This window comes from Rhincodon typus, chromosome 7, assembly GCF_021869965.1.
Source record: "Rhincodon typus isolate 14 chromosome 7, sRhiTyp1.1, whole genome shotgun sequence".
Lineage (NCBI taxonomy): Eukaryota > Metazoa > Chordata > Chondrichthyes > Orectolobiformes > Rhincodontidae > Rhincodon > Rhincodon typus.
In genome coordinates this window covers 46,276,070-46,301,780 of record NC_063338.1, presented here as the reverse complement: position 1 = coordinate 46,301,780, position 25,711 = coordinate 46,276,070, and the positions used below count along the sequence as shown (strand labels likewise).

At 39.0% G+C, this 25,711-nt stretch overlaps 1 protein-coding gene across 2 annotated transcripts in view; it reads left to right on the top strand.

The window, feature by feature from the left end:
• The window catches only part of cfap210 (cilia and flagella associated protein 210), a 44,283-nt gene that overhangs the window by 4,062 nt on the left and 14,510 nt on the right, over positions 1 to 25,711 (top strand). Inside the window, exons 2-8 of one of the 2 annotated variants that reach the window (XM_020516950.2) lie at positions 946 to 1,023; positions 3,612 to 3,835; positions 7,705 to 7,878; positions 15,073 to 15,278; positions 17,770 to 17,926; positions 21,852 to 21,991; positions 24,373 to 24,565. In XM_020516950.2, coding sequence (XP_020372539.1) covers positions 946 to 1,023; positions 3,612 to 3,835; positions 7,705 to 7,878; positions 15,073 to 15,278; positions 17,770 to 17,926; positions 21,852 to 21,991; positions 24,373 to 24,565 — 1,172 coding nt within the window. The remainder of the gene's footprint in view (positions 1 to 945; positions 1,024 to 3,611; positions 3,836 to 7,704; positions 7,879 to 15,072; positions 15,279 to 17,769; positions 17,927 to 21,851; positions 21,992 to 24,372; positions 24,566 to 25,711) is intronic. The other variant, XM_048599370.1, reaches the window with a different exon arrangement.

The following is a 25,711-nucleotide window of genomic DNA, read 5'->3' as shown; positions in this document are numbered from 1 at the left end:
TTCAATCTCCCATAACATAAAAGGCTAATAGAATGTAGATTCTTATCTCAGCAGTGAAGAAGTATGAAGGAGTGGAGGCTGTGTTAAAGTGGTGTTATGTCCTGTTCGTAGCAGCTCAAAATAATCTTGGGCACATCAAATGTATTTCTCAGATCTCACCATGTGCTGTGAAATGATACATTGCTGGATAGGTAGAAAGGCGGTATTGAACACAAGTATTAGGAGCACAAGTAGGCCATTTAGCCCCAGGGCCCTGCTCCATCATTAAATTAGATTACGGCCGATGAGATTGTGCCTTCAATTCCATTTTCCTGCTTGGTCTCTAACCTTAACTCCCTTGCTGATCCAAATTTTATCATTTCAGTCTCTTGAATCTATTCAATGACCCAGCTCCTGCTCCCTAGAGAACAAAATTCTGCAGATAAACAACTCTGAGTGAAAAAGTTTCTCCTCATCTCAAGTCTTAAATGGGAAACTCTTAGTTTTTAAACTGTAACCCTTTGTTCTCAACTTTTCCTCAAGGATTATAGTTCATTGATACTACACTTAAGTGTAATTTATCTAATTAAATAAAACAGGGTATCCTGTGTATTAAATTGTCCCAAAGTTCGAGTTAAATTGTACTTCTGCTCATATTTACACTGCTTTCAGCTGATAACCAAATGTTAACTTGGCTCTATATTTCAGGTAAATTAGTGTAGGACAATTTAAGGCCACAAAGATTCAGAGATTAAACTACAGATATAGCCAGTAGACTCTGGTCCTTTTCAACTAAAACCTGGAAGTTTCTGACAAAATTCCTTGTCAAAAACATGACTAGTATGATGGCTGTCTATGATTAAATTAATATTTGGATCACTGACAGGAACCTGAGAGTGTTAATCAATGGTGCTTATTCTAATGTGCAATTTTGAATAGTGTTGTCCTTTCGTTTATGCATTGTAGGTAAAATATCTTCAGTTCTGAACATAGATGAATGTGTACCAAGGTGTCATGAAGACAGTGATTTTCAAAAAGTGGAAGGTACGTTGCATGGAATATTGAGAAATATAAGGCAATGCATAGCCATATTCAAGTACCATCCAGGTGCCTTTTAAATGTTGTATCTGCCATGCATTTGCCAACTCACTCAACTTGTCCAAATCACACTGAATCATCTCTGTATCCTCATAGTTTACCCACCCACCCAGCTTTGTGTCATTTGCCAATCTGGAGATATAACATTTAATTGCCTCCTCTAAATCATGAATGTATTTTGTGAATAGCTGGGGTTCAAGCATTGATCCCTGTGGCACCCCACTGGTCACTAGTTGTCACTCAGAAATGGCATGTTTATTTCAATTTTCTTTATCCTGTGTGCCAGCCAGTTCTTTAGCCATGTCAGTACCCAACCACCAATCCTATGCATTTTAATTTTACTTGCTAATCTCTTGTGTAGGATCTTGTCGAACACCTCCTGAAAATCAAGGTAAACCACATCCATTGTTCCCCTGATCAACACCACGGTTACACCCTCAAAAAAATTCCAATAAATTTGTCAAAACATGATTTCTCTTTTATAAATCCATGCTAACTCTGACCAACCCTTCACTATTTTCGAAGTGCTCTGCTATTAAATAATTTATAACGAACTCCAGCATTTTCTGTACTATCGATATCAGGCTAACCAGTCTATATTTCCATTTTAAGATTCAGTGTATTTGCTCGGTTGATGATTTTCAGAGCATGTAAGCTATTGCTTCTCTGAATCTGGAGGACATCACATTCTCCTCTGCAATTTTCTAGGATCTGTTCATCAGCAAGTGGCTTTCAAAATGCTGCAAATCTCTTCTGACATGTTTAGATTTACAAGTCCAAGTTTTGGATTTTATATTTGTTTCAGCTGATAAGCGTGGACTTTGCTTAAGTTTTACTAACTAGAACTCCAGAGCTCTATTCTTCCTACTGCAAATGGTTTTCAGCTTAATTTCTTCTCTAGACGTGTATACTTTACCTTACTTTAAATGCCTTCAGTTTGGGTCACCATTGTGTGACATTTACTCACAATGTTGCACAATGTCTTGGTATCTGTCTGACACTTTACATTCACTTAATGCTATCCTGAAACCTTTAGACCTAATAACTTGAAGTATATGCAAAGCAATTTGTAAGAACCATCGGCTGCTGTCCCCTCAGCAGGCATCTTTATTGGCTTGTTTTGCTTCTAATGAAGTGTGAATTGCTTTTCTCATGCTGACATGGTTTATTTTCTTTTGTATGATGTTCTTTACAATATTTAGCATCCTGTCTTCAGTCAATGACCTTTCTGCTTTCTTTTTTGCAAAACATTTGTTCTTTTTTCTCAATCTGTTGTTCTTGTTTAGGCTAGACTTTGTCATGGCGTAACACTAAGCCTTGTCTGTTTTCCCATTAATATACGTTAGCTGTTGGTTGACAACTCAACATTTCTTCACACATCTTTTCTTCTTTGTCAGCAGTCGTGCTGTCATGGCAGATCAGTTATGGTTAAGACACTCCTTTCTCCGATGAGATCATCTTTTGGATGTCCAAACTCTCAGGATTCAATTCGATGTATCAGTGTAGTCACATACTGACCAATAATCTCCCCTTCCCCTAAGTGCTATTGAACTTTTTTTTTCATAATTAACATTAATATGATGTTCAAAGTGTGTTTTTGAAGCCTTCAAAGTCCCTCTTTTCTGACTTTTCTGATCGTTAGTGAGATCTAGGCTGCAATACAATTTGTAGCACTCTATTCCCAGCACCAATAGCAGGGCCACAGTTTCTACATAATCAGAGTTAAAAAATCAATTCTTTAGCTATTACACTGAGAATGGAACAATTCCATTTCCTCTGTGTACCCCTTACATTTCCACAACAGCAGGGGCTGGAAAATGCACAGCCAGATTGATTCACCTAGTAATTAATGTTGTTGACAATTTTTTTGACTGAAACAATCAATTTAATAGACTCTTTTGCACTTTGATCAACTTATTACAATAATCTGGATGTAGCAATGGTTTGAGTACAGTTTTTTTTAAATTAAGGTCTCTTTCTAGTGGACAGAATCACATTTTTGGACATAGCTGGTGAATACAGTCACAGAATTAAAACTCCTTCTCCATCAACTACGATTTCAATTTTTTGTCAAAATAACCTCTGACCAGGAGGCTCATTGAGAATTTTTTTACTTAATTCTTGCTGTTCCTGCTGGCTGTCCCTTGGCTCTAAAAATCCACACATTTTCAGCTGCCACACACTAATACCATGTTGCAAGTAATGTGTGTTTAATGACTGGTACTAACGGCACACACCAGCCCTTGCAGCAGAGGTAGTGGTCACATGATTATAACAAGTCAACCTGTAAATTCAAGGATAATTGCAGGCTCCAAAGAGAAATTTGTCCCTGCAAATCATATTCTGAAATTGCATGAAGATCAATGAAAGTACATAGGTGTTTTAATTTTCCTCAGTTTAAACTGTGTAAGCTCTGCCCCGGCCTCAAACAAAAGATACTGATGATCAGTTTTCAGAGAATGAATTGGAGGTTGGTTTTTATGACTTGACTTTTATGACTTTTTATGACATAATTGATTCTTTTGAAATTTTAGCGCAGAGTTATGACAAATTCAATAACTCTGGTGAATTACATTTTCCAAATTTGGTGGACCTTCATCAAGTGACAGTACTTCCAAAAGTAGAATGGCAACGAATCCAGGATAATTTGAATGGCATAAATAAAGAAGCAGAATTTATAAAAGCTCAAAAGGAAGAAAAAGAAAACTTACACTTAAAATCTAAAGAAGTGACTAAACACTGGACAAATACCATTGCAGTAAGCACATTTCACACTTCTGTTTTTATAATATTATACAACATTTATACCACTTTATTGTTTGTATGTATTTGTCTCAATTCAAATAGAAAAGTGCTTATATTCATACTGAATTTCTACTTATTCTGAAGCGTATGCTTGGATTATTTGTGCAATCACTTACACCTTACAAACAATTGTAAAGTGTGTGTAACTAATCAGAACTACAGAGGTGAGAATGGGAGGTCTGAGATCCTGTTATGTACTATGTTTAATTTCCTGGTGACAATCTTGACTGTTGTCCTCTAGTTTGATGCTGGCCTTATGCAATAGCAGTCAAAAGAACGTCACTGAGTTATAGATGTGATTTTTAAACATTTATGCAATTGGTCAGATTTACTCAGAAAGGCATGGTTCCTGTTATATTTTATATGCCGTCCACCTGGTTTCTGGCAATCAGGGAATTTGAAGTTGATGCCACTCTATATATTACATTGATAACAAAGAGATTATTAGACAGTTTCAACATTTAAACCTATTTTTGAGGATGTTACGTTTTGTTGGATTTTTGTAGTGTGGTTGAGACTGTATATTTGCATTTTTAAAAACCTTTTGACAAAATTCTACATGATAAGATGCTGTTTAGTGGTATTAGTAGGCAGATTATGGCCATTGTAAGAAATTAGTTGCATCTTCTAGGTAAAAGGTTGTTCTTAACTGTAATAGCTCTGTGTAGGAATCAGTTACTGATGGAGTCCTGCAGGACTTCGCCACCTTTTATTAATAGTTGTTATTGGGAGAAATATCAAAGAGGAGTCTTGAATTCTGTGTTCGGCAGTACAAGCGATCTTTATTCAGGGCTCTTTTACCACACATGTGGGAGAGGCCAGAGATCGCTCCAAATCTGGCTTTCACCTGGGGCTCAGTTGGGCTCTTAAGTACAGTTTAGATTGGATGAGAGGTCAATGACACTCTAACTTTCCCCAGCTGAATACATTTTTACACCTTTTGCATTACAATAATTACATGCAAAATTGATTTCATTGTTAGCCACATCCCGCTAATCTATACATCCAATCCAGTAAACACCCAATCAATGATGGACAACTCTATGGTCACCCTAGGTCCTCCGATAATCTCATGATGTTTACCAGATGCCCCCATCATCTGTCTTTGGGATCTTACAATGCTCCTGACAGTTATACTCCTTCCCGGATATTTTCCAGCTGCACTGCATTATTCCAGTAACCTAATTACTTGCTTATCACTTGACCTGGCAGTGATACTCAGTTTGCCTGGCCCCCAGACAGTCAGCGAGAGGAGTGTGTGATCAGATGTGTAACATTCAATGTGAAACTGGTGGGGAAGGGTCTAGACCCAAAACGTCAGCTTTCCTGCTCCTCTGATGCTGCTTGGCCTGCTCTGTTCATCCAGCTGTACACCTTGTTATCTCAGATTTCCAGCATCGGCAGTTCCTACTATCTCTGTAACAATTTTAACCCGACCAAACAACGCAAGCAGTTTTCGCAAGGAGAGGGATGGAGCGGCGAAGACAGAGAGACAGAAAGTGACAAGAGGTTATGAGTGATGGCAATAAGTGTGACTAGTGTGTTGATGAAGGAAAGCCTGGCTGTGTAAGATAATGAAAGACCAAGTCCCCCTACAGAAGAACCACAAAAACAGACACAGGAGGAGGTCTGTTAGCCCTTCCAGCCCCCTCCAGCCTTCATTAAGATCATGATTGACTCCTACCTTAACCCTACCTTCCCACTTCATCCCCATATCCTTCAGTTTTCTCTTCCACAATCCTGGAGGTAGAGAATTCTAAAGAAGACATTTCTCCTCAGAGCACTCCCAAATGGTTAGATCATATTTCAATACTAGGATCCTTTATTTCTAGATTTCGAGGCCAGGGAAATCATTCTTCCAGTGTCTATCTTCTGTCAATCCCCTTAAAAATGTTGTATGTTTCAATTAGATTATCCCTTATTCATCTAAATGCCAGAGAATATAAGCCAATCCACTCAAACCCTCCTCTTAGCCAGTCTTCTCAATGTGGGTATCAAAATGAATCATTGTGACTCTTGTCCCAGTACGTCCTCTCCTTGGCAAGGAGATTAAAACTATACACAGGGCCCCCCCAGTTTTGAACTCCCTACCCTAGGGAAAAGACCCTTGCTATTCACCTTATCTATACCCCTCATGATTTTATAAACCTCTACAAGGTCATCCCTCAACCTCCTACACTAAAGTGAAAAATGTCCCAGCCTATCCAGCCTATTTTTACAATTCAAGCCCTCCATTCCTGGCAACATCCTGGTAAATCTTTTCTGAACACACTCCAGTTTAATAATATCCTTCCTACAGCAGGTGAACAGAACTGCAAACAGTACTCAGAAGAGGCCTCACCAACGTCTCGTACAACCTCAGCATGATGTCCCAATTCCTATACTCAAAGGTCCGAGCAATGAAGGGAAACATGCTAAACACCTTCTTAACCATCCTGTCTACCTGTGATGCAAATTTCAAAGAACTTTGTACCTTTGTCTCTCTGTTCAACAACACTACCCTGGGCCCTACCATTCATTGTATAAGTCCTGCCCTTATTTGTTTTACCAAATGCAAAACCTCAATTGTCCAAATGAAATTCCAACTGCAAATCCTCAGCCCATTGACCCAATTGATCTAGATCTTTTTGTAATCTTAGATAACCTTCTTCAGTGTCCACTATACCACCAATTTTGGTGTCATCTGCAAACTTACTAAGCATGCCTCCTATATTCTCATCCAAATCATTTATGTAAATGACAAACAAAAGTGGACACAGTACCAATCCCTTAGGAACACCGCTGGTCTCAGGCCTCCAGTCCGAAAAACAACTCTCCACCAAAGTTATTTTTGGAACAAGTTATTGGCTCATCCAAAAAGAGCTGATTTGCTGCATTCACTCAAAATGGAGCTAAATTAGTTTCTAACTATGATTTCCACTGGAATATGTAAATGGTAGATTGGGTAGATTGGAGCAAAACTAGTTGATTAAACGAGTTCCATGAATCCAACAACCAATCTACCATTTACATACTCCAGTGGAAATCATAGTTAGAAACTAATTTAGCTCCATAATCTTGCCTTGTGTTTTACTTTCTTTCTATTTTGCTGGGGCGCTTAAATTCTCGAGGTGTGACGTTGAGCATGAATGGAGGTAATGCTGTATATTAGTGAACTAATCAATTATAGAGTAGGCTTGATGGACCAACTAAGTTTTTTCTTCTTCAGCATTTTTATACATGCTAAGGTAAGTGAGAATAGTTAATCAGTGTTTCTGCACCTATGTTGGTGTTTTGCTCTCTATTTGAATGGTCAGCTGTTTTTAGGACAATAATCTAAGCACTGAATAGTAGTCAAGGTTTCCCCGTTGGTAATTTTTATCCATAAAGCAAAGACAACAAAAAAGTGTTGTTTTATACAAATTGTTTCTTTAAGTAACCAGCATTGTTGTGATATAAACAATATTTACAAACCGGCTGTTCTTCCCTGACAAAAGAACGTCTACCAAATATTTCCAATGAATGTTATTTATCAATAACAAAGTAAACTTACATAAGGAACTTAATATTCAATTATAAAAAATTCTTTTAAAGTCTGTTTCAGAATTAGAATGTTCAACCTCAATATTAGGCTTTTGGAATCATTATATAAGTCATGTTATATTTTAGGTAAAATTACGAGACTTTGTTCTAGAACACAATGTAACACAATTGCTGTTGAGGATCACGGTATCTTGGAGATTAAAGTGTACTATATTTGCAAGGTCAATAATATCTTGTGTTTAAAAATATTCAAGTGATAAGTAAAAAAAAAATCACACAATCACATGATCTGTATTCTAGGGTCAAAGGCAAAAAAGGCTTGATGCAAGAAAACTACGTAAAGAAAAGGAAGAAGCAGAGAGGAAACAAATAGATATAGAGGAAGCAAAGTATATGGCACAAAAAAGAAAAGAAAGCCTGGAGCGAGCTAAAACCCTGCTTTCCTATCAGACTGATAGAGTCAAAGGACTAAATGTACAGTATGATTTTTTAATTTAAATTTTATTTACTGCTTTTGAATTCATGCAAGATTTCTATTTCATTTGAAGATGATTTAAACAATTTATTCTTATTATTCTTGAAGTGTTTCTTCACAATAACAATGTGGTACACTTCTATAATCTCTCACAACATTACTAATGTGTAGTACTGTTTGGATTCTTCAACTGATTTAATTTCAATATCTCTTGACTGTCATTTGTATCATTTTCATTTATTTAGGGAAACAACAAGGATACCATAGTTTGTGCAGCATTCCTGAAGTTTGATTTCTGGTATCTTCCATGTAATGTGCAAGGAAGCCTAAGCTGCCAATGTTGAACACAAACATGGTTTGATCCCTAAAATATCTTTAAATGTCATGAATCTGGGATTTATGATTTTTCCTTATGAAGTAAAATGATATAATTCTCAGTTGAGTAATTGGAGGAAAATTTAAGGGAAAACTATATCAAAAACTAGCAGGGTCACAAGGTAAGTTTTATTTTAGGGCTTTTTGTAAGCCAGGAAAAGCAAATGCAGTCTTTTGGACCCCACAAGGAAAACTTGAGTCATTCCTGATCTGGCATTTCCTCCTTAACATTTCATGACTTCTTGTTAACTCTGTTTCTTTTCTGTCTTTATTTCAGACTTTCAGAATCCATGGTATTTTGCTTGTATTTTAATAACAAATTCAGAATCTCACCACATGGCATAACTACCTTATCTCCATGCATTTTTGTTTTATTAAAATTCCAACTTTCCTTATTTATTTGCCACTTTCAATTTTTCTCTCCTTTACCAAAAATCTAGATGGTGAAAATTCCTGACATGCAAATCAGAGTGGGTACCTGGTCGCTGTAGCTTGCCAACATGCTTGTCCCTCCCAAAATGCAACTGTTTCTTCAGGACCATGTCCCTGAGTGCTCCATGCAACTGGCAACAATAAACATCAGCCTCACCACATCATCATATCTGCTGTGGGACCAACTCGGACATTTTTGGTTGCCACACTATAGGAAGGATGTGATTGCTTTGGAAAGGGTGCAGAAAAGATTCACCAGGATGTTACCTCAGCTGGAGCAATACAGCTATGAAGAGTGAGGCTCGATAGGTTGGTGTTGTTTTCCTTAGAGCAAAGAAGACTGAATGCTGATTGAAGTGTACAATTTTCTGAGGGGTATAGACAGGGTAGACAGGGACAAATCTTTCTCCTTTGTGGAGGAGTCAGTAAGCAGGCAGCATAGGTTTAAAGCTAAGGAGCAGGTGATTTAGAAGGGAATTGAGGAATTTCTTTTCACCCAGAGAAGTGTGATTACCTGGAACTCGCAGCCTGAAAGAGTGGCAGAGATGGCAACCCTCAAGACATTTAACAGCAATTTAGATAAGCACTTCAAAGACCATAGCATACAAGGCTATGGAATAGAACAGATGGACATTTGACCACTGTATGGACACGATGGGCAGAAGTGCCTCTTTCTGTAAAAACTCTTGATTCCTTCAGTCCTTCAAAACTGTAATTTGGAGCAGAAGGACACCAATGGCTTGCATGCTTCTACTAAGTCCCTTTGGTGCAGGGACACACATGCATCTCACTCAGCAACACAGGATGCTTTTGCACTCACATGGCCACACACATCTTATGTTTCTTTCTTTGCTTTCTTAGTGCTCACACAGTCAATTTTTCCCCCTCCTCTAATTTAAATGAACGATGTCTAAGCACAGATAAATCTCAAGGCAAGCACAAAAGAAGTTTGTACTGCACATAGGAAGAACTCTGAACTTAGACACACACTTTTGAAGTCAGTTTCAGTAATTCTATCAGATCTAAGATTTTGCATGTATGAAATCCATCTCTGTGCAGTCTTTAAAGTTGAGCCATGTGGTTTAACCTGCTAATCTTGAAGTTGTAGTTGCAACAGTCCACATTTGAACCTACAGGAACATCCTAGCATTTGTACATTTCAGTACACCATAGTATGTACTTCAATTGCTTTCTTAGCACACATTCACTGACATAAGGGTTGCCAGCTTCTGTAGCTCACATACCTTTTTAGTGCAGACAAATAGGCAGACAATTTGTAATAGCGGGGAGCACTGAATTGTCAACCTGTCAATCAGATAGCTGCGCACATGTCACTATGTGACACCTTGCTTCATCAACGTCAGACCTACATATACCAGCGGTTTATGCTACAAGCACACTGCATGTATTTTAAGCGAACGGCCATACAGTCACAGAGGTCTACAGCATGGAAACAGGTCCTTTGGCTCAATTTGCCCATGCCGCCTAGTTTTCACAATTAAACTAGTCCCATTTGCCTGCATTTGTCCATATCCCTCCATGCAATCCCATCCATGTACCTGTCTAAATGTTTCTTAAATGACAAAATTATACTTGCTTCCGCTACTACCTCTGGCAGCCTGTTCCAGACACTCTTCTCTGTGAAAAAAATTGCCCCCTTGATCCTTTTATATCTCTCCCCTCTCACCTTAAACCTATGCCCTCTAGTTTTAGACCCTCCCCACCATGGGGAAACGCAGTTGGCTATCTACCTTATCTATGCCTCTCATGATTTTATAGACGTCTATAAGGTCACCCCTCAGTCTCCTTCGCTTTGGGAGAAAAAAGTCCCAGCCTATCCAACCTCTCCTTATAACTCGTATGAAAGTCAAAAGGTGAGAGGTACTGTTGGTTTGACTGCAGCAGTGCCCCCTGTCAAGGACCCCAATGTATTACAGTCCAAGGGTTTGGCTGAAGTTGTCATGTGCATAATCCTGCCAAAGTATGGTCATCTAATCACTTCTGCCCCTCCAGTCGTGCTATTCCCCCAGAAAGATGCTGAAGAACTCATGGCTGCATAATTAATGAGGTAAAGAGCAAAAGATTGCTAGGAGCCATGATGGACCAGGAACCAAAACATACTTCAATTGAGAATTGGAAGATTCTGCCAAGCAGATATTGCAGAGATTTCTGTTCCATGTACTTTAGAAAGTTAAAGGTTGATTTTATCAAAGTTTTCAAAATATTATGGAGCATAAATGAGGTATATGAAGAAAAAGATATTTGTTTGGATGAGAAGTCTAGAACCAGGGGGCATAGTCTAAAAGTTAAAAGATATTCAAAAATGTGCATGGTGGCATAGTAGAATTGGAACTCTTCTGCAAATGGATGCCAGATCAATTATTAATTTTAAATCTTTGACAGATTTTTATCAGGCAAAGGTATTAAGGGTTATGGAGCACGGGCATATTAGATAATAGACCAACCATTGTAGTCATTCGCAATCACTCACTAACGAGTATGATTGCCTACCTAAGAAATTCCATGTCACTTGTTAAGGGCTCTATGGTTCCTTGTGTAGCTGACAAGCCCAGTCCTAGAATTGCATCTCTGACTGCCCCCTTGGCAGATGTTTCTGAGAGGTGGAATTTGTCCTTTGCCTCAAGATCATTGGCTTTCCTTTCTCAAGTTCTTTTTCAGTACTTCCTTTTGATTACAGGTGTCCTTGAAGAATTATGTTCCTTCATCCAGGAGGTTCCTCCAAGCCAGTTTCTGAAGAGCGAATGTCTTCCAACTGTTGACATGTTGACGTGTGTCGCATTTCTTGAGGTAAATCTTCAGGAAGTCTTTGAAGTGCTTCCTGGTCCTCCTCTCATTTGACTGCCTTTCTTGAGCTGGGCAAAGAAGATTTGCTTTGGCAGTCGGAACTTGGGACTCTAAACAATGGGCAACCTGGTAGAGTTGGTTTCAGATGTTCATGACCTTGATGTTGTGCTGTTGGCTCCTTCAGTGATGCTGCTCATAGTATACTGTCCTCCCAGCTAATGCAGAGAATCCGTCTCAAACAGCATTGATGGTACTTTGCTGGGGCCTTGAGATGGTGACTACATGTAGTTGAAGTTTTGGAGCTATATGGAAGAGTCAGAAGGAAACTGCCTTCTACACAAGGATCTTTGTATCAGTGTAGATGTTGCCGTAATTGAAGACTTCACTAAATGTGGCACCTGCCGATTGGATGTCATGTTCGATCTCCACATTGATGTCAGCCTCAGATGAGAGGTGGCTCCACTGGTAGGGGAAATATGCTACGATTGGGAGGATTTCTTCATTGATTTTAATGGAGGGATACACCAGAGCTTGCCTTCAGACAATTGGTAAAGGACTTAAGTTTTCTTGAGGTTAAGGCTGAGACCAATTATTCAGTGTGCTTCTGTGAAGGTGTTACATGAGGCTTGAAGAAGATTCCCTTCCAAGAGAATAAAGATGACATTGTCATTTGCTTACTGAAATTCCACGAGCAACTTTGGTGTCGTTTTCTTCTTGGATTTCAACTGTTTGAAGTTGTAATGATTTCCGTTCATCCTGTGCATGAAGACCACACCACTGGGAAACTTGTTCTTGACAAGATGAAGAATGGTGGCAATGAAGATTGAAAAAATGGTGGGGACAGTAATATATCCCTGTGATTTCAGTCTTGACCTCCAAAGTTTTCTATTGTATTACCCTCGGTGAGAACAGGCCAGCTGGGATTTCATTGAATGGCAGAACAGATTTGAAGGATGAATGGATTTTCTCCTGTTCCTGTATTTATAATGTTGGCTTTAAAAATAATTTAGGAAAGGAAACTGAACAAAACGTTGCTGAAAAATAACATATTTCACCCTTTGAAATTAGGTATCTGTATGAGATCAATTTCCACAATCCATATCTATACGTTTCAAAATTCTAGAAGCATGTCCCAGGTTTTTGTGGGGTGCTAAATCAATCAAGTAAAACTTTTAACTTTATAACATTCAAATGAATATGAAGTATACTATTTTAAAAAGAAGTAACAATTAAACCCAGAACTGTAAATTTACAAGTAACTGTCTGCATGTACAAACAATAATTGTAATTAACTGTAGGCTTGCAGGTATTTACAGGAATTGGATTGGTGGCCTAAAAGGAATGGGTTATTTTTATCACAACTTCAAATGAGTAGAAGAACATTTAGAATAGAATAGAATATAATAGAATAGAATATCACATGCACTCAAATGAGTGCAGGGAAAAATTTGTAATGTCGCCTCTCTGTGCCATCTTAGGTACAGGCTACCTAGGTACAGATACTTTAAGTGTTGTTACAGAATTGAAATAATATAAAAAAAAAGACCAACATGGGAATACAGAATTTAAAAATCCAGAATGATAATAAAAAGTATCTTTAAAGTACTCAACTTATAGTCCTTTTTCACTGAGTCTGTGTTTGCCGGGCTTCAGAACACAAAGCCTCGCTGCCTCCATGCGCTGGCCTCTGTCCTGGACTTGCCTCCAGGATTTGTTGCCCCCTGCTAACCCCGTTCGCTGTGCTCCAACTACGGTCTCCGGGCTGCGATTCTGCTCCCAGCTCATCCCGCGCTCACTCGGCTCCTGCTCTGAGCTCTGGCTGCGACTGTTCTGGGCTCCAGATGTGACTCGCATCCAGGACTTGGCCTGCACTTGCTGTGCTCTTGTCTGGACATGGCCACAACTCACTTCCGGGACTCAGCCCGCTCTCAATCTGTTTCGCCTCTGCCCGCGACTCATCTCCTGTGCTGGGCTGGTCTCGGACTCCATTCTCCATTCCCTCCAGGTAGGGTACATTAAGAAGTTAAAAGTTGCAGGGGTGAGAAAAACTACAGCAAGAGGGAAGAAAGAAAGAAAGAGGAGAAGGAGCTGGCGAGCAGAAAAATTCCGACTGGAACATCTTACTCTGCCACCATCTTAAATTATGTTGCATGTTATGGGTGATTTAAATACACACAAGAAAACCAAGTAAAAATTTGTCCAGTATACAGCAACAGCAAAATAATAACATTTCCAAGATTTAATAATCTTGCATTATTAAACAAGATTTGACACCATTTCTCAAAGAACACTTTTGGGAGCAAATGGCCGTAAACCATAGCCAAAGACAAAGGTTGCATGGAGTGTCTTAAAGGATGAAAGCGAGCTAGAAGCCAGGGAGGTATAAGGAGGGAATTCCAGAACTGAGTGCATATGAAACTGAAAATATGGCCGCCAGTAATGGAAACATTAAAATCAGGGATGCTTAAGATGCCTGAATTGGGGGAGCACAGCCATTCTGGAGATTTTAGGGCTGGAGAAAATGAGAGATAGAAGCGATGAGACAAAAGAGGAGCTCGAAAGCAAGGATGAGAGTTTTATAATTCACTTGTTTCACCAGAAGGTAATTGAGTGCAGGCATGATAGACACATTTAATTTGGCCTGAGTAAGATCACAGGTAGCTTTGAATGACTTCTGGTTTAGGGAAGGTTGAAAGTGAAGGGTAGCCAGGGAGTGCTTTGGAATAGTCAGGTCGAAAGGTAGCAAAGGTCACCATTCACAGGTCATTTGTGAATTGTGAAAATTGTGTTTGGAGTAGCTCCATGATCTCAGTGTTATGACATGGAATGTAAGCTCAAGGGGCTACACAGAGATATCACACTCTCAAATTCCACTACACTACCTGCTGCTGCCTGAGCCTCGAATTTGAGAGGAGACTCAGAGTTCGAGACATCTGAGAAGGAGATAAAAAGAACTTGAGATTAAGTGTAGGGCAACTGTTTAAACTTGCACTACTTTGAAAATTCATACCTTCCAGTAAACAGCACAGAAAGCATCTTAATTTTTTTGTAAATGATTTCTGTTATTAATATAGGCACCAAGGTTTGGCGACTTAAACACTTTTCACTTTTAAACAATTTTCACTTTTATTTTCAATATAGAACAGCTCAAAATCCAAATTGTCATATACAAAATAAAAGGGTGATCCGCTTGTAATTATAATTAGGAATGATCAATTGGGGTATGGAATGAGATGCCAGAGGAAGTGGTGGAGCAGACACAATCACAATTATTTAAAAGGTATCTGGATGGGTATATAAATAGGAAGGGTTTAGAGGGATATGGCCCAAATGCTGGCAAATGGGACTGGGTCAGATTAGAATGTCTGATTGGCACAAACAAGTTGGACTGAAGGATCTGTTTCCATGCTATATGACTGTATATAAAATCTGTAATTCAATGTTGGAATTCACTTGATGTAAATAAATTCCTTGAATTTTTGCCTATAGTTTAGAAACCCATTTATGTCCTGCAATTTGTGGCATCAACTACACTCTAAGCATCATTACTCTGTATATTGTATACATACATTTTTATATAGGCTGCACTGATGCTTACTGAAGCCCTGAAAGAACGTGAAGCACAAATTGAACTAAAGCGAAAAAAAAATAATCTTCTTGAAAAAGAAGATAAAAGCTACGTGGAGGAAATTCAACGTCAAATTAATTTGGGCGAGGATGAAGAACATCAAAAATTAATAAAACAAAAAGAAAAGAGAAAGGCCCTTGCTGAATTTCATCAACAGCAGTGAGTATAGCATAAATTTCAGCTCCGTTGTTGAAATAATCCCTCTCCTCCTATGATATCAGATGTCATTTAGGGAGAGTTATACACAAAAGGGAGTACGAAATGATTGCTAGGTATATCAAAATTGATACAAAAAATGTTACAATCACATTAGGCAAAAATGGCTGATGAAGATCAATGTGCACCCTTCAAAAACTGAAAATGATTATATGGTCAGTGCAAATAAAGAAATGTTAAATGTATTCAGGAAAGAAAGGGAAGGAAAGAAACAAGGAGAAGTGATGGTATTGATTAGGAATATCACAGTGCCTGAGAGGATGACAATGACAGAATAGACTGTATCTGGTTAGATTTAAAAAACGCTATGGCTAACACTGCACTACTAAGTAAATTCCGTAGCCACCAAAATGTTGGATCAATACAGAAGTTCAATATTGTAGCGAAATTAAACTGAGGTTAAAAGAACTATACAGCAGTGACAATTAAGGACTTTAATTATACTAATATATGCTGAAACAGTAATAGTGTAAACAGCAGAGAGGGGTAGAATATCTGAAGTGCATTCAAGAGAATTTTCTTTATCAATATGTTTCTGGCTAAATGAGGGAGTAGGCACTGCTAGATCAGGTTCTGCAGACTGAAGTAGATCAAGTGAATCAGAGTGCCATAAGATTTAGTTAGCTATAGAAAGAATGTACAATTGAGTAAAAGTACGTAATTGAATAATGGCTAATTTCAGTGTGATGAGAAAATAGGGGTGAAGCAATGGCCTAGTGGTATTATTGCTGGATTGTTAATCCAGAGACCTGGATAACATTCTGAGGACTCAGGATTGAATCCCACCAGGGCAGGTGGTGAAATTTGAATTCAAAAAAAAAATCTGGAATTAAGAATCTAATGATGACCATGAATCCATTGTTGATTGTGGGGAAAAACCCACCTGGTTCACTAATGTCCTTTAGGGAAGGAAACTGCCAGCCTTACCTGGCTGACATGTGACTCCAGACCCACAGCAATGTGGTTGACTCTGAACTGCCCTCTGGGCAATTAGGGATGGACAATAAATGCTGCCTAGCCAGTGACAACATCATCCCGTTAATGAATAAAGAGAAAAAAAGAAGTTGTCGCAGATAAGTAAAATGTAAGATTGGCAGGCAAAACTATAAACGAACAGGAGGCAGCCTTTATGAAGGAAATAATTCAGGTACTTTTGAGGTACATTCTCAGGAGGAGGAGGAAATATAGAACGAGCTAAATCATACTTTCCTGGAATGTACACAAAATAGAAAATATGATGAAGTGTAAACAATGTGTGCATGACAGGTGTCAATATGATCATTCAAATCAGAAACAAGTTGATACTGGTAACTCAGAAACGAAAAAATAGAGGCAAAGACAGCATAAGAGACTATAGAGAATATAAAAGGGAATCCAAATGTTTTAAAATGGTAGAAAGACAAGGTGAGGGGTTGATTGGGGATCAAAAAGGGCAGACAGCATATGCAAGGTAGTAAATGAGAACTTTGCATCTGTCTTTACCGAGGAAGATGATGCTACCAAAGTCATAGTGAAAGAAGAGACACTGGATGAGCTAAAAAAACTAATAAAGAGGAGATATTAGAAAGGATGTTTGCATTTAAAGTTAATAGGTCACTAGAATCGGGTTGAATTCCTTGTGTGATTTGAACTTATGGAGGCAACAGCCATAATCTTCCAATCTTTCTTTGATGCCAGTGTAATGCCAGAGGACTAAGAATTGCAAATGTTAAACCATATTCAGAGAAGGATGTCAAGGTACATCCAGCAACTGCAGACTAGTCAGTAAATTCTTGATAGCGCAAAAGCTTTTACAGACGATTGTATGGGATAGTATGGGTGTAGAAAAGATTCGTGAGAATGTTTTAAGGATGAGCCACTTCAGTTACATGGATAGATTGGTGAACCTAGTGTTATTGTCCATAGGGAAGAGAAGATTGAGAGGAGATCTGATGTAGATATTTAAAATCATGAAGGATCTGGACAGAATTTGTCCCATTGGTTGAAAAGTTGAAAACCAATGGAAGTCGATATAAAGTGATCAGCAAAAGATGCTAGAAGTGACATGAGGAAAACACTTTTACAAAGTTAGAAATTTGGATCTGGAATGCACTGGAAGGCAAATTCAATCAGTGCTTCAAAAGTGATTTGGGTAAGTATCTGAAGAATAAATTTAGGGTAGTGTGGGGAAAGTGAGCTAGGGGTCCCAATAAAATATCATGGATATTGTTGGTGCAATTATCTGACAAATGTAGTGCGAATAAAAGATTGCCCTTATCCTTATATTACAACTGTCAGCAGTTATAGATCCTCTTGTCACAATTTTGAGAACCTGAATCATTAAAAATATCTTGATAGGTTTTTGCTATTTTTTCTGAATGGATGTCCATGAAAGCTGTCCAATTTCTAATTTTATTTAAACACGTGGTTTTCAAACTTTTGTTTTTAATGCTAGAATAAAGGAAAATGAACATTTAAAAGAACAAGAGAAACAGCAATACATAAAGGAGGGAGAAGAAATTAAGAAGTTAGCTCATCTCTATCAATGGGAGCTCAATAAAATTGAACAACTGAAGAGCCAAGAAAAACATAACAATATGATGAATCATAAGGTAGGGATAATACATTTCAAACAGTATTTCAAGCAGTTGAATAACATTTATTTCCAGAAATCTGAATGGTTTATTATTGTGACACACTTCAGAGTAATGCGAGTTTTCAGCTCTCTGTTGTAGCCTCAAATTTGTTTGGAAAAACTGATTCTTAGGTGGGTTAAGATTGCAAATACTTTGGTTATTGTGGACATTTTGACATTACTTCAAAATGAATGGCACTAAAAAGGAAAATTCCTGCACATCACCCTTAGTCAAACATTTTCACCAAATATAAGCTTAAATTTTCTGATCAATCCAAGGGATACGAGGTGATACAAGAATTGCACTGGCTCACCAGTGGTATATTGGCCTTACTATATTTTTAGGGTCAGTTTCATTATTAAAATGTAGTGAACACCTGATGTTGATGACATCTGTATGTAGGCTTTTCCTAGGCTTAACATTCTTCAGAAATTTAATGGAGAAGGTATTATGGGCTTTGCACCTAAAGACGATGCTACTGAAGCCAGTGTTCCCTGGAATGTGTACTACGTGCTGAATAGTTTCAGCATGGTCACCAACTGTAGCAACGTGCTCATACGGATGTTCCTAAAAGCAGCTAAAACAATGGAACTGGCCAGATTGTAATTTCTTGCTGAATTTGTCACCAGAATTTGAACCATGCAGGTTGATTCAACAGATTTACATATCACTCAACAAAGATCAAGCATTCAGTTACAAATGCTATTTAAAGGGACTGTCAACAAATATTAAGTGAGATGCTTTTGGTTTAGATAACTTTATGTATGAAATGAGAAAGGAGCATTGTTTGTTTCCCTGATGGAGTATTACAAGTTTTCTGGAAAGATATGAGATAGCGGAAAGAGGTCTCTTGGAAGTGAATGCCTCAGGAAGAGCAGTCTGAAAGAATTGTAAGATTTATATGCCAGTTAAGATGGTATGAGTGGCATCCTGCTTCCTTGGAGACATTACAGGATCAACCATATTGACTGTCATGTCAGCTAAGGTAGGAGAAAAAATGTGCACCCTATTTGCAACAGGGTGCACATTGAATTGCTTGACTTGAAATGGATGTGCTTCATCACTAAATCCTTATGTTCATTGAAACCAAATGATTCCAACTATCTAACACAGTTGCATGGTGTATGTGTGATTTCAGGTAGCCCTACTGACTTGTGTTTTTGGGAATCACTTAATGTCATTATTACATTTCTCACTGGTTGCAATAAATAAAGGAATGAACATTATCAGGAGACTTCAAAACTCTAGAAGGCCCTGGAAATTCTTAGAAGGGTGACCTCAGAGGCTGCCAGAGGTGGGGCTTTGGGAAAATTGTCACTAAGTTAGGGTTTAAATAACCCCTTTCTCCTCTATTTTATTACCTACAGACCAGGCAGCATATATTTAAGCCCATTACCCCCTCACCCCTTGTGCACGGTGGCTCAGTGGTTAGCACTGCTGCCTCACAGCACCAAGGACCCGAGTTTGATTCCAGCCTGGGGCGACTGTCTGTGTAAAGTTTGCACATTCTCCCCATGTCTGCATGGGTTTCCTCTGGGTACTCCAGTTTCCTCCCACAGTCCTAAAATGTGCAGATCAGGTGGATTGGCCGTGCTAAATTGCCCATAGTGTCCAGTGATATGTAGGTTATGAGGATTAGTCATAGGAAATGCAGGGTTATGGGGATGGGGTAGGGGAGTGGGATGCTCTTTGGAGGGTCAGTGTGGACTCGATGGGCTGAGTGGCCTGCTTCCACACTGTAGGGATTCTATTATACAGAAAGCCATGTTAAAACTGTTCAGAAAGACACCAATTTAACTTGTCCTTTTCTCTTTGGCAGCAATCCCAGGCTCTGATACATCCAAGCACAGCAGCAATTCAGAGCATTCATTATCACTCACTCTATCATTTACTAGTAACAATTCAGATATTTACGTCACAGGAGATTTGAACAGAAGGGATAGTATCAAATGATATACTTAGTATAATGTAGTGCTGTTGGCACAAAAGGAGGAGGAGAAACCTGTTGCATGGGCATGCTGGTTCACTGTGCTGAATGAATTGATGCTTGTAATGAAGATTCCTGTCACCATTGTCTTTTAGGTGTAAGAAATTCCAGGGTCTGCTTGGTCTAGTACAGTAGAGAGAAAAAAAATAGCCTAACTAAAAGAGTCTCCTGTAGTTAATAAGAAATAGTTTTTGCCAGTACATAGATAGTCCTATTAGAAATGGGACAGTCCTAGAAGTTTCAGTGGGTGAGCATTTTGGGGATAGTGACTAACTGTGTCAAAGTCATTATGGAAAGAAATAAGGATAGTGCAGAAACTGTGTTTAAGTTGGAGGAAGTCCAATTTCAATATCATTAGACAGGATCTTGCAAACATGTAAATCTATATTTGGAAAGTAGGAGCCTTTTAAAAGTAGTACAGTGAGAATTCAGGGCCAGCATGTTTCTCCAAGAACAAAGGGCAAGAACGGCAAGTCCAGGGAACCATGGATATCGAAGGATTTTGAGAGTTTGATAAGGAAAAAGGAGGAAGCGTATGTTAGGTACAGTGCATTAAAAACAGGGGAGGCCCTTCAAATATAGAGTATTTGAGTTTAATTAGCAGGACAAAGAGGGGCCATGAAATATCTCTGACAGATACTATGAAGAAAACCCACCCCCCAACTTTTTATAAATGTATTAAAAGTAAGAGGATTATCAGGGAAACGGTGGGACCAATACAGAACAAAGGGGCAAGCTGTGCATGGAGTCAGATAATATGGGTGGTGTCTTAAATGAATACTTTTCATTTGTATTCACAGAGGAGAAAGACATTGTAGTCAGGGATTTCAATTGTAATGGTGAGGTTCTAGAACTTGTTAAGACTAATAAGAGAAGGTATTCGATATTTCAGCAGACGTAAAGGTGCATTAATCCCCAGGGCTTGATGAGATGTATTCCAGTATGCTATGGGAGGCAAGGAAGAAGATTGCTAGGGTTCTGGCAGATATATTTAGTACTTTGCTGGCCACAGGCAATGTGCCAGAACACTGGGGGATAGCTAATGTGCTTCCTTTGTTCAAGAAAGACAGCAGGGACAGTCCAAGTAATTATAGACCAGTTAGTCTGACGTCAATGGTAGGGAAATTATTCAAAAAAATTTAGAGGGACAGGATTGATCAACCCTTGGAAAGGCAGGGATTGATTAGGGATAGTCAGCACAGATTTGTTAGAGGGAGATCCTGTCTGACAATTTGAGATTTTTGAAGAAGTAACTAAATATATTGATGATGGCACTGCAGTTGATGTCATCTACATAGACTTCAGTAAGGCCTTTGACAAGGTCCCACGGACTAATCACAATACTCCCCTACCTGCATCCACCTATCTCCATCTCTCCTATCCTTACCCCAGCTCCATCCCCTCCCTCTATTCATTTCTGAGCTGCCCTCCCCCTCCTCAATCCTGATGAAGAGTTTTGGCCTGAAACGTTGACTTTCCTGCTCCTTGGATGTTGTCTGACTTGCTGTGCTTTTCCAGTCTCACACCTATAGACTCCATCAGCTAGTAATATATTCCAGATGCTCACAATTTCCTGGGAAAAGAACGCCTGACATCCAGTCTATTCTGATGAATACACATTTAATCTAACGTCCCTGCCCTCCACAACCTATTATTTTAGAACTATCAATCAGCAGAAACTTTAACCAACTCTTCAAATATTTTGTAGATCTCTATCAGGTTCCCTGTTAAGATACTTCCTGCCCTAAAACAAATACGGCAAGATCCTTGAGCCCTCGTGTCGACGTGATGTACTTTGATTTGTACAGATTGGTACCTTTGAACTCCAAACAACTAAACACAAACAAAATATACCACTGGAAATCTGGAAAAATATTTGACTTTAATATATTATTGTATGTTATTCTATTTCAGGCACATGTTGCGAATCTGAAGATCATTAAAGCATTAGAAAAACAAAAAGAAGAATTGGAAGATGAAAATATCAGATTATTTGTTTCAGCCAAACAACAAATGTTAAAACTTAGAAAAAAACGACAAACAGAAATAGACAAGTAAGCAATGTACTATTTCTCAGAAGTGCACAGGTGATTTGTTGAATTGTTGAAAGATATCTGTGGGCTACACACTTTCACTAATGTACTTCAGGCAATGAAGTCTGCCATCCTCACCTGGTCTGGCCTATATGTGGGTCCAGAGTCACAGCAATGTGGGTTGACTCTTAACTGAAACAGCCTAGCAAGCCACTCGGTTATATCTATCATGACAAAGTCCCAACAAAGAAATTAAACCAGGCAGACCACTTGGGATTGATGGACGCACCGGAAAAGACTATGGCAGAAACAGCCCTATCAACCCTGCAAAGTTCTCCTTATTAACATCTGGGGGCTAGTGGCAAAATTTGGAGAGCTATCTCACAGACTAGTCGAGCAAAAGCCTGATATAGTCATACTCATGGAATCATACCTTACAGACAATGTCCCAAGCATCACTACCATCATCCCTGGATATGTCTTTTTCCACTGGCAGGACAGACCCAGCAGATGCAGCGGCACAATAATATACAACCAGGAGGGAGTTGCCCTGGGAGTCCTCAACATTTACTAGGGACCTCATGGCAGTAAGTTAATCATGGGCAAGGAAACCTTTTGCTGATTACCACAAACCATTCTCCCTTGGCTGATCAATCAGTGCTCCTCCGTGTTAAACAACACTTAGAGAAAACAATGAGGGTGACAAGGGTGCAAAAGTTTATTAAATCCAAATTTTAAATTTTTTTCAACATTGCCCTTGGACCTGTGCAACGTTCCATGGTTGGCTGGTTCGCTCCTTCCTTGTAAGGAAAGGGGGTCTGAACCATAAAGGAAAGTGTTGATGTTTTCACCATTAAATCTCACTATTCTTCTCTTTGTGAAGAATGGAATTGAATAGTACATCTTTTTACATAAGGCAAAGTTGTTAAACATAATATTAACTAAATGTTATCAGAAATCATCTGCCAGAAGTTTCACAGGAGTGCCAAGATCCAATGGCACCAATCAAAATCAGACACCAGGAAACTTTTTAAAAAAAATGTGGACCAAAAACAGAAGTTGTTGGAAAAGCTCAGCAGGTCTGGCAGCATCTGTGAAGAAAAAAAATCAGAGTTAATGTTTTGAGCCTGGTGACCCTTCCTCAGAACTGATGGTAGCTGGGAAAATGTCGATTTATATGCAGAAAATAGGGAGGGGTGTGGGTTAGGGACAAAACAATAGGATAAAGGACAGAGCCCGAAGAGAGAGAGAAAAGCAGCTGGATAGACAAAGGAGTTGGTAACGATCTGGCTAGGATGGTGAATAGTTAATGGGGACTGTTAGTGACTAACAATAGGTAGTGTGTTTTGGCAGGCTATGTGATAACAAGGCCTGGTGTGGGGAATAGGTATACTCACAGTGCAATAAGCAAAGGAATTCCAGGACATTTATCCAAAGACATGAAGGAATGGTGATATAGTTTGAAGTTAGGATCACTTATGGCTTGATGAAGAACTTGCAGGTGGTGGTGTTCTTGTTTGTCTGCAGCCCTTGTCTTTCTAAATGGTAGAAAGTCAGGTTTAGAAGGTGCTGTCCAAGGAGTATGGGTGAGTTGCTGCAGTGCACCTTGTGGATGGTACACACTATGTACCATCTGATTTTTCTTTCCTCTGTGGATGCAGTGCCAAACAAGCAGACTGCTTTGTCCTAGATGGTATAGAGTGTCTTTGTAGCATTCATCCAGGCAGGTCTTGTTGTCTATAAGCAAGAACTACTTCAATGTCTGAGTCATTGCCAATGGTACTGAACATAGTACAATCATCAGCAAACATCCACACTTCTGATCTTATGATGGAACAAAGGTCCCTGATAAAGCAACCAAAGATAGTTGGATTTAGGACCTGGGGCCTTGTCTCTTAGGAATTCCTGCAGTGATGTTCCAGGACTGAGATGGAGTGTAGTGGAAGCAGGTTAAATCTGGCAGTCAAATTCATAAGACTGCTATTTGAAAATGAACAATGAGTAGAACTATGGAGAAAAGGCAAGAGAATGATACTAAGTGAAATGATCTTTTGGAGTGCTGGTTGCAGACACATTGACCCAACTAGCTTTCTCCTGCACCATACCAAGTCTGTTATTGTTTTTTTTGATGTAAAGTCACCCTACATGCATTGGACATTCAATGTCTTGAATTATCCCACTAGTGCGATCATTAATTTGTCTACCTGCCTTGTCTCCATATTCACAATTTCTGTTCGATGAAAGTAAACCATTACTTAATAAAATTTAATTACGACCATGAAAATGGTGGCTCATGCATAATCATGGTCTATGCTGTATTTATTAACTAGGTATTAAAAGTGATTTATTTCTGCCAAAATGGAATAATGTTGTGTCTATTAGTACTTATTTGATTATTCCAGGGAGAAAGAGAATCATAGAAAACTGATGATAAAGCTAATAAGTGAACAGATGAAAGAGGTAGTACAGGATGAAACAGACCGCATTGCCAAGGCTGCAGAAGAGATGGAAGCTAAAAGACAGATGGAAATTAAGCAAAAGGAGGAGAAAACAATGGCAGATTTGAAGGCAATTGAAGAATATAGACTTATGATGGTAACCTGCTGGTATCATTTTTTACATGTTTTGTATTTTTCCTATTTGTAACATGTCACCTGTTTCATTTTGGAGTTTTGACATGATGATAGGGGCCAATACTGAATCTAGGCTAAAACAGGCAGCAGCAATTGGCCATCTGTTACGTACCAAATCCATGCTGACTTTAAGTTAGAGACTATGTTTATTTGAGCAGCAACGTTAGGGGAAAGCACTTCCTGCATATCAATGACCACGACATCCCAGGCAGTTATTTGCATTAAAGTTGATAAATGTTGAACAAGGAAAGAAAAACCAGCACGTTTCTGGTTTCCTTCAGTTTCTGCATATACCAGTCATTGTTCCCTTCTGCTCATAATGTTACTCTGTATCGCACCTCCGTTCCCCCAAACTCCCTATCAGGTCTGTTTGCCACACTACCTCACACACCAGCAATTCTCCCACTACCCAATCCCTCCTGCTCTCTACCACAGACCTTTGACTCTCTCTCTTTCCATCCATTTCCCTTACCACCTGCTTCCTATGATCCGTCCTCATTTCCTTCACCATTTGCTTTTAAGCTGCATCGTCTCCTGCTGGTCCTTGCAGCTCTGGGGGGAGGTGATGGCCATGTGGTATCATCACTGGACTGTTAATGCAGAGACCCAGGTAATGTTCTATCTCTATCCATGCCAATATACTATCTCTAACACCATGGTCTCTTGTCTTATGATGTAACCTTCTGAGAGGTACCTGGTGGAATACCTTCTGGAAGTCCAATTAGAACACATCTACTAGTTCCCCTCTATCCACTCTGCTTGAGATTTCCTTGAAAAACTAGCAAATTAGTCAGATACAGTTTTCCTTTCATGAAGCTATGCTGCTTGACTCTGCTTGATGAGTTATGATTTTCCAAATGTTGTGTTATTACTTCCTTCATAATTGATTCCAGTACTTTTCCAACGATAGATGTTAGTTAATCAGCCTATAATTACCCACTTTTTGCCTCCTTGCCTTTTTGAATAGGAGTGTCTCATGGCAGTTTTCCTATCCTCTGGTACTTCTCCAGAATTCAACATTTTTTGGGAAAATTACAATCAATATATCCACTATCTCTGTTGTTACCTCCTTTAGGATCTGAGGATGCATGCCATCAGGGCCAGGAAA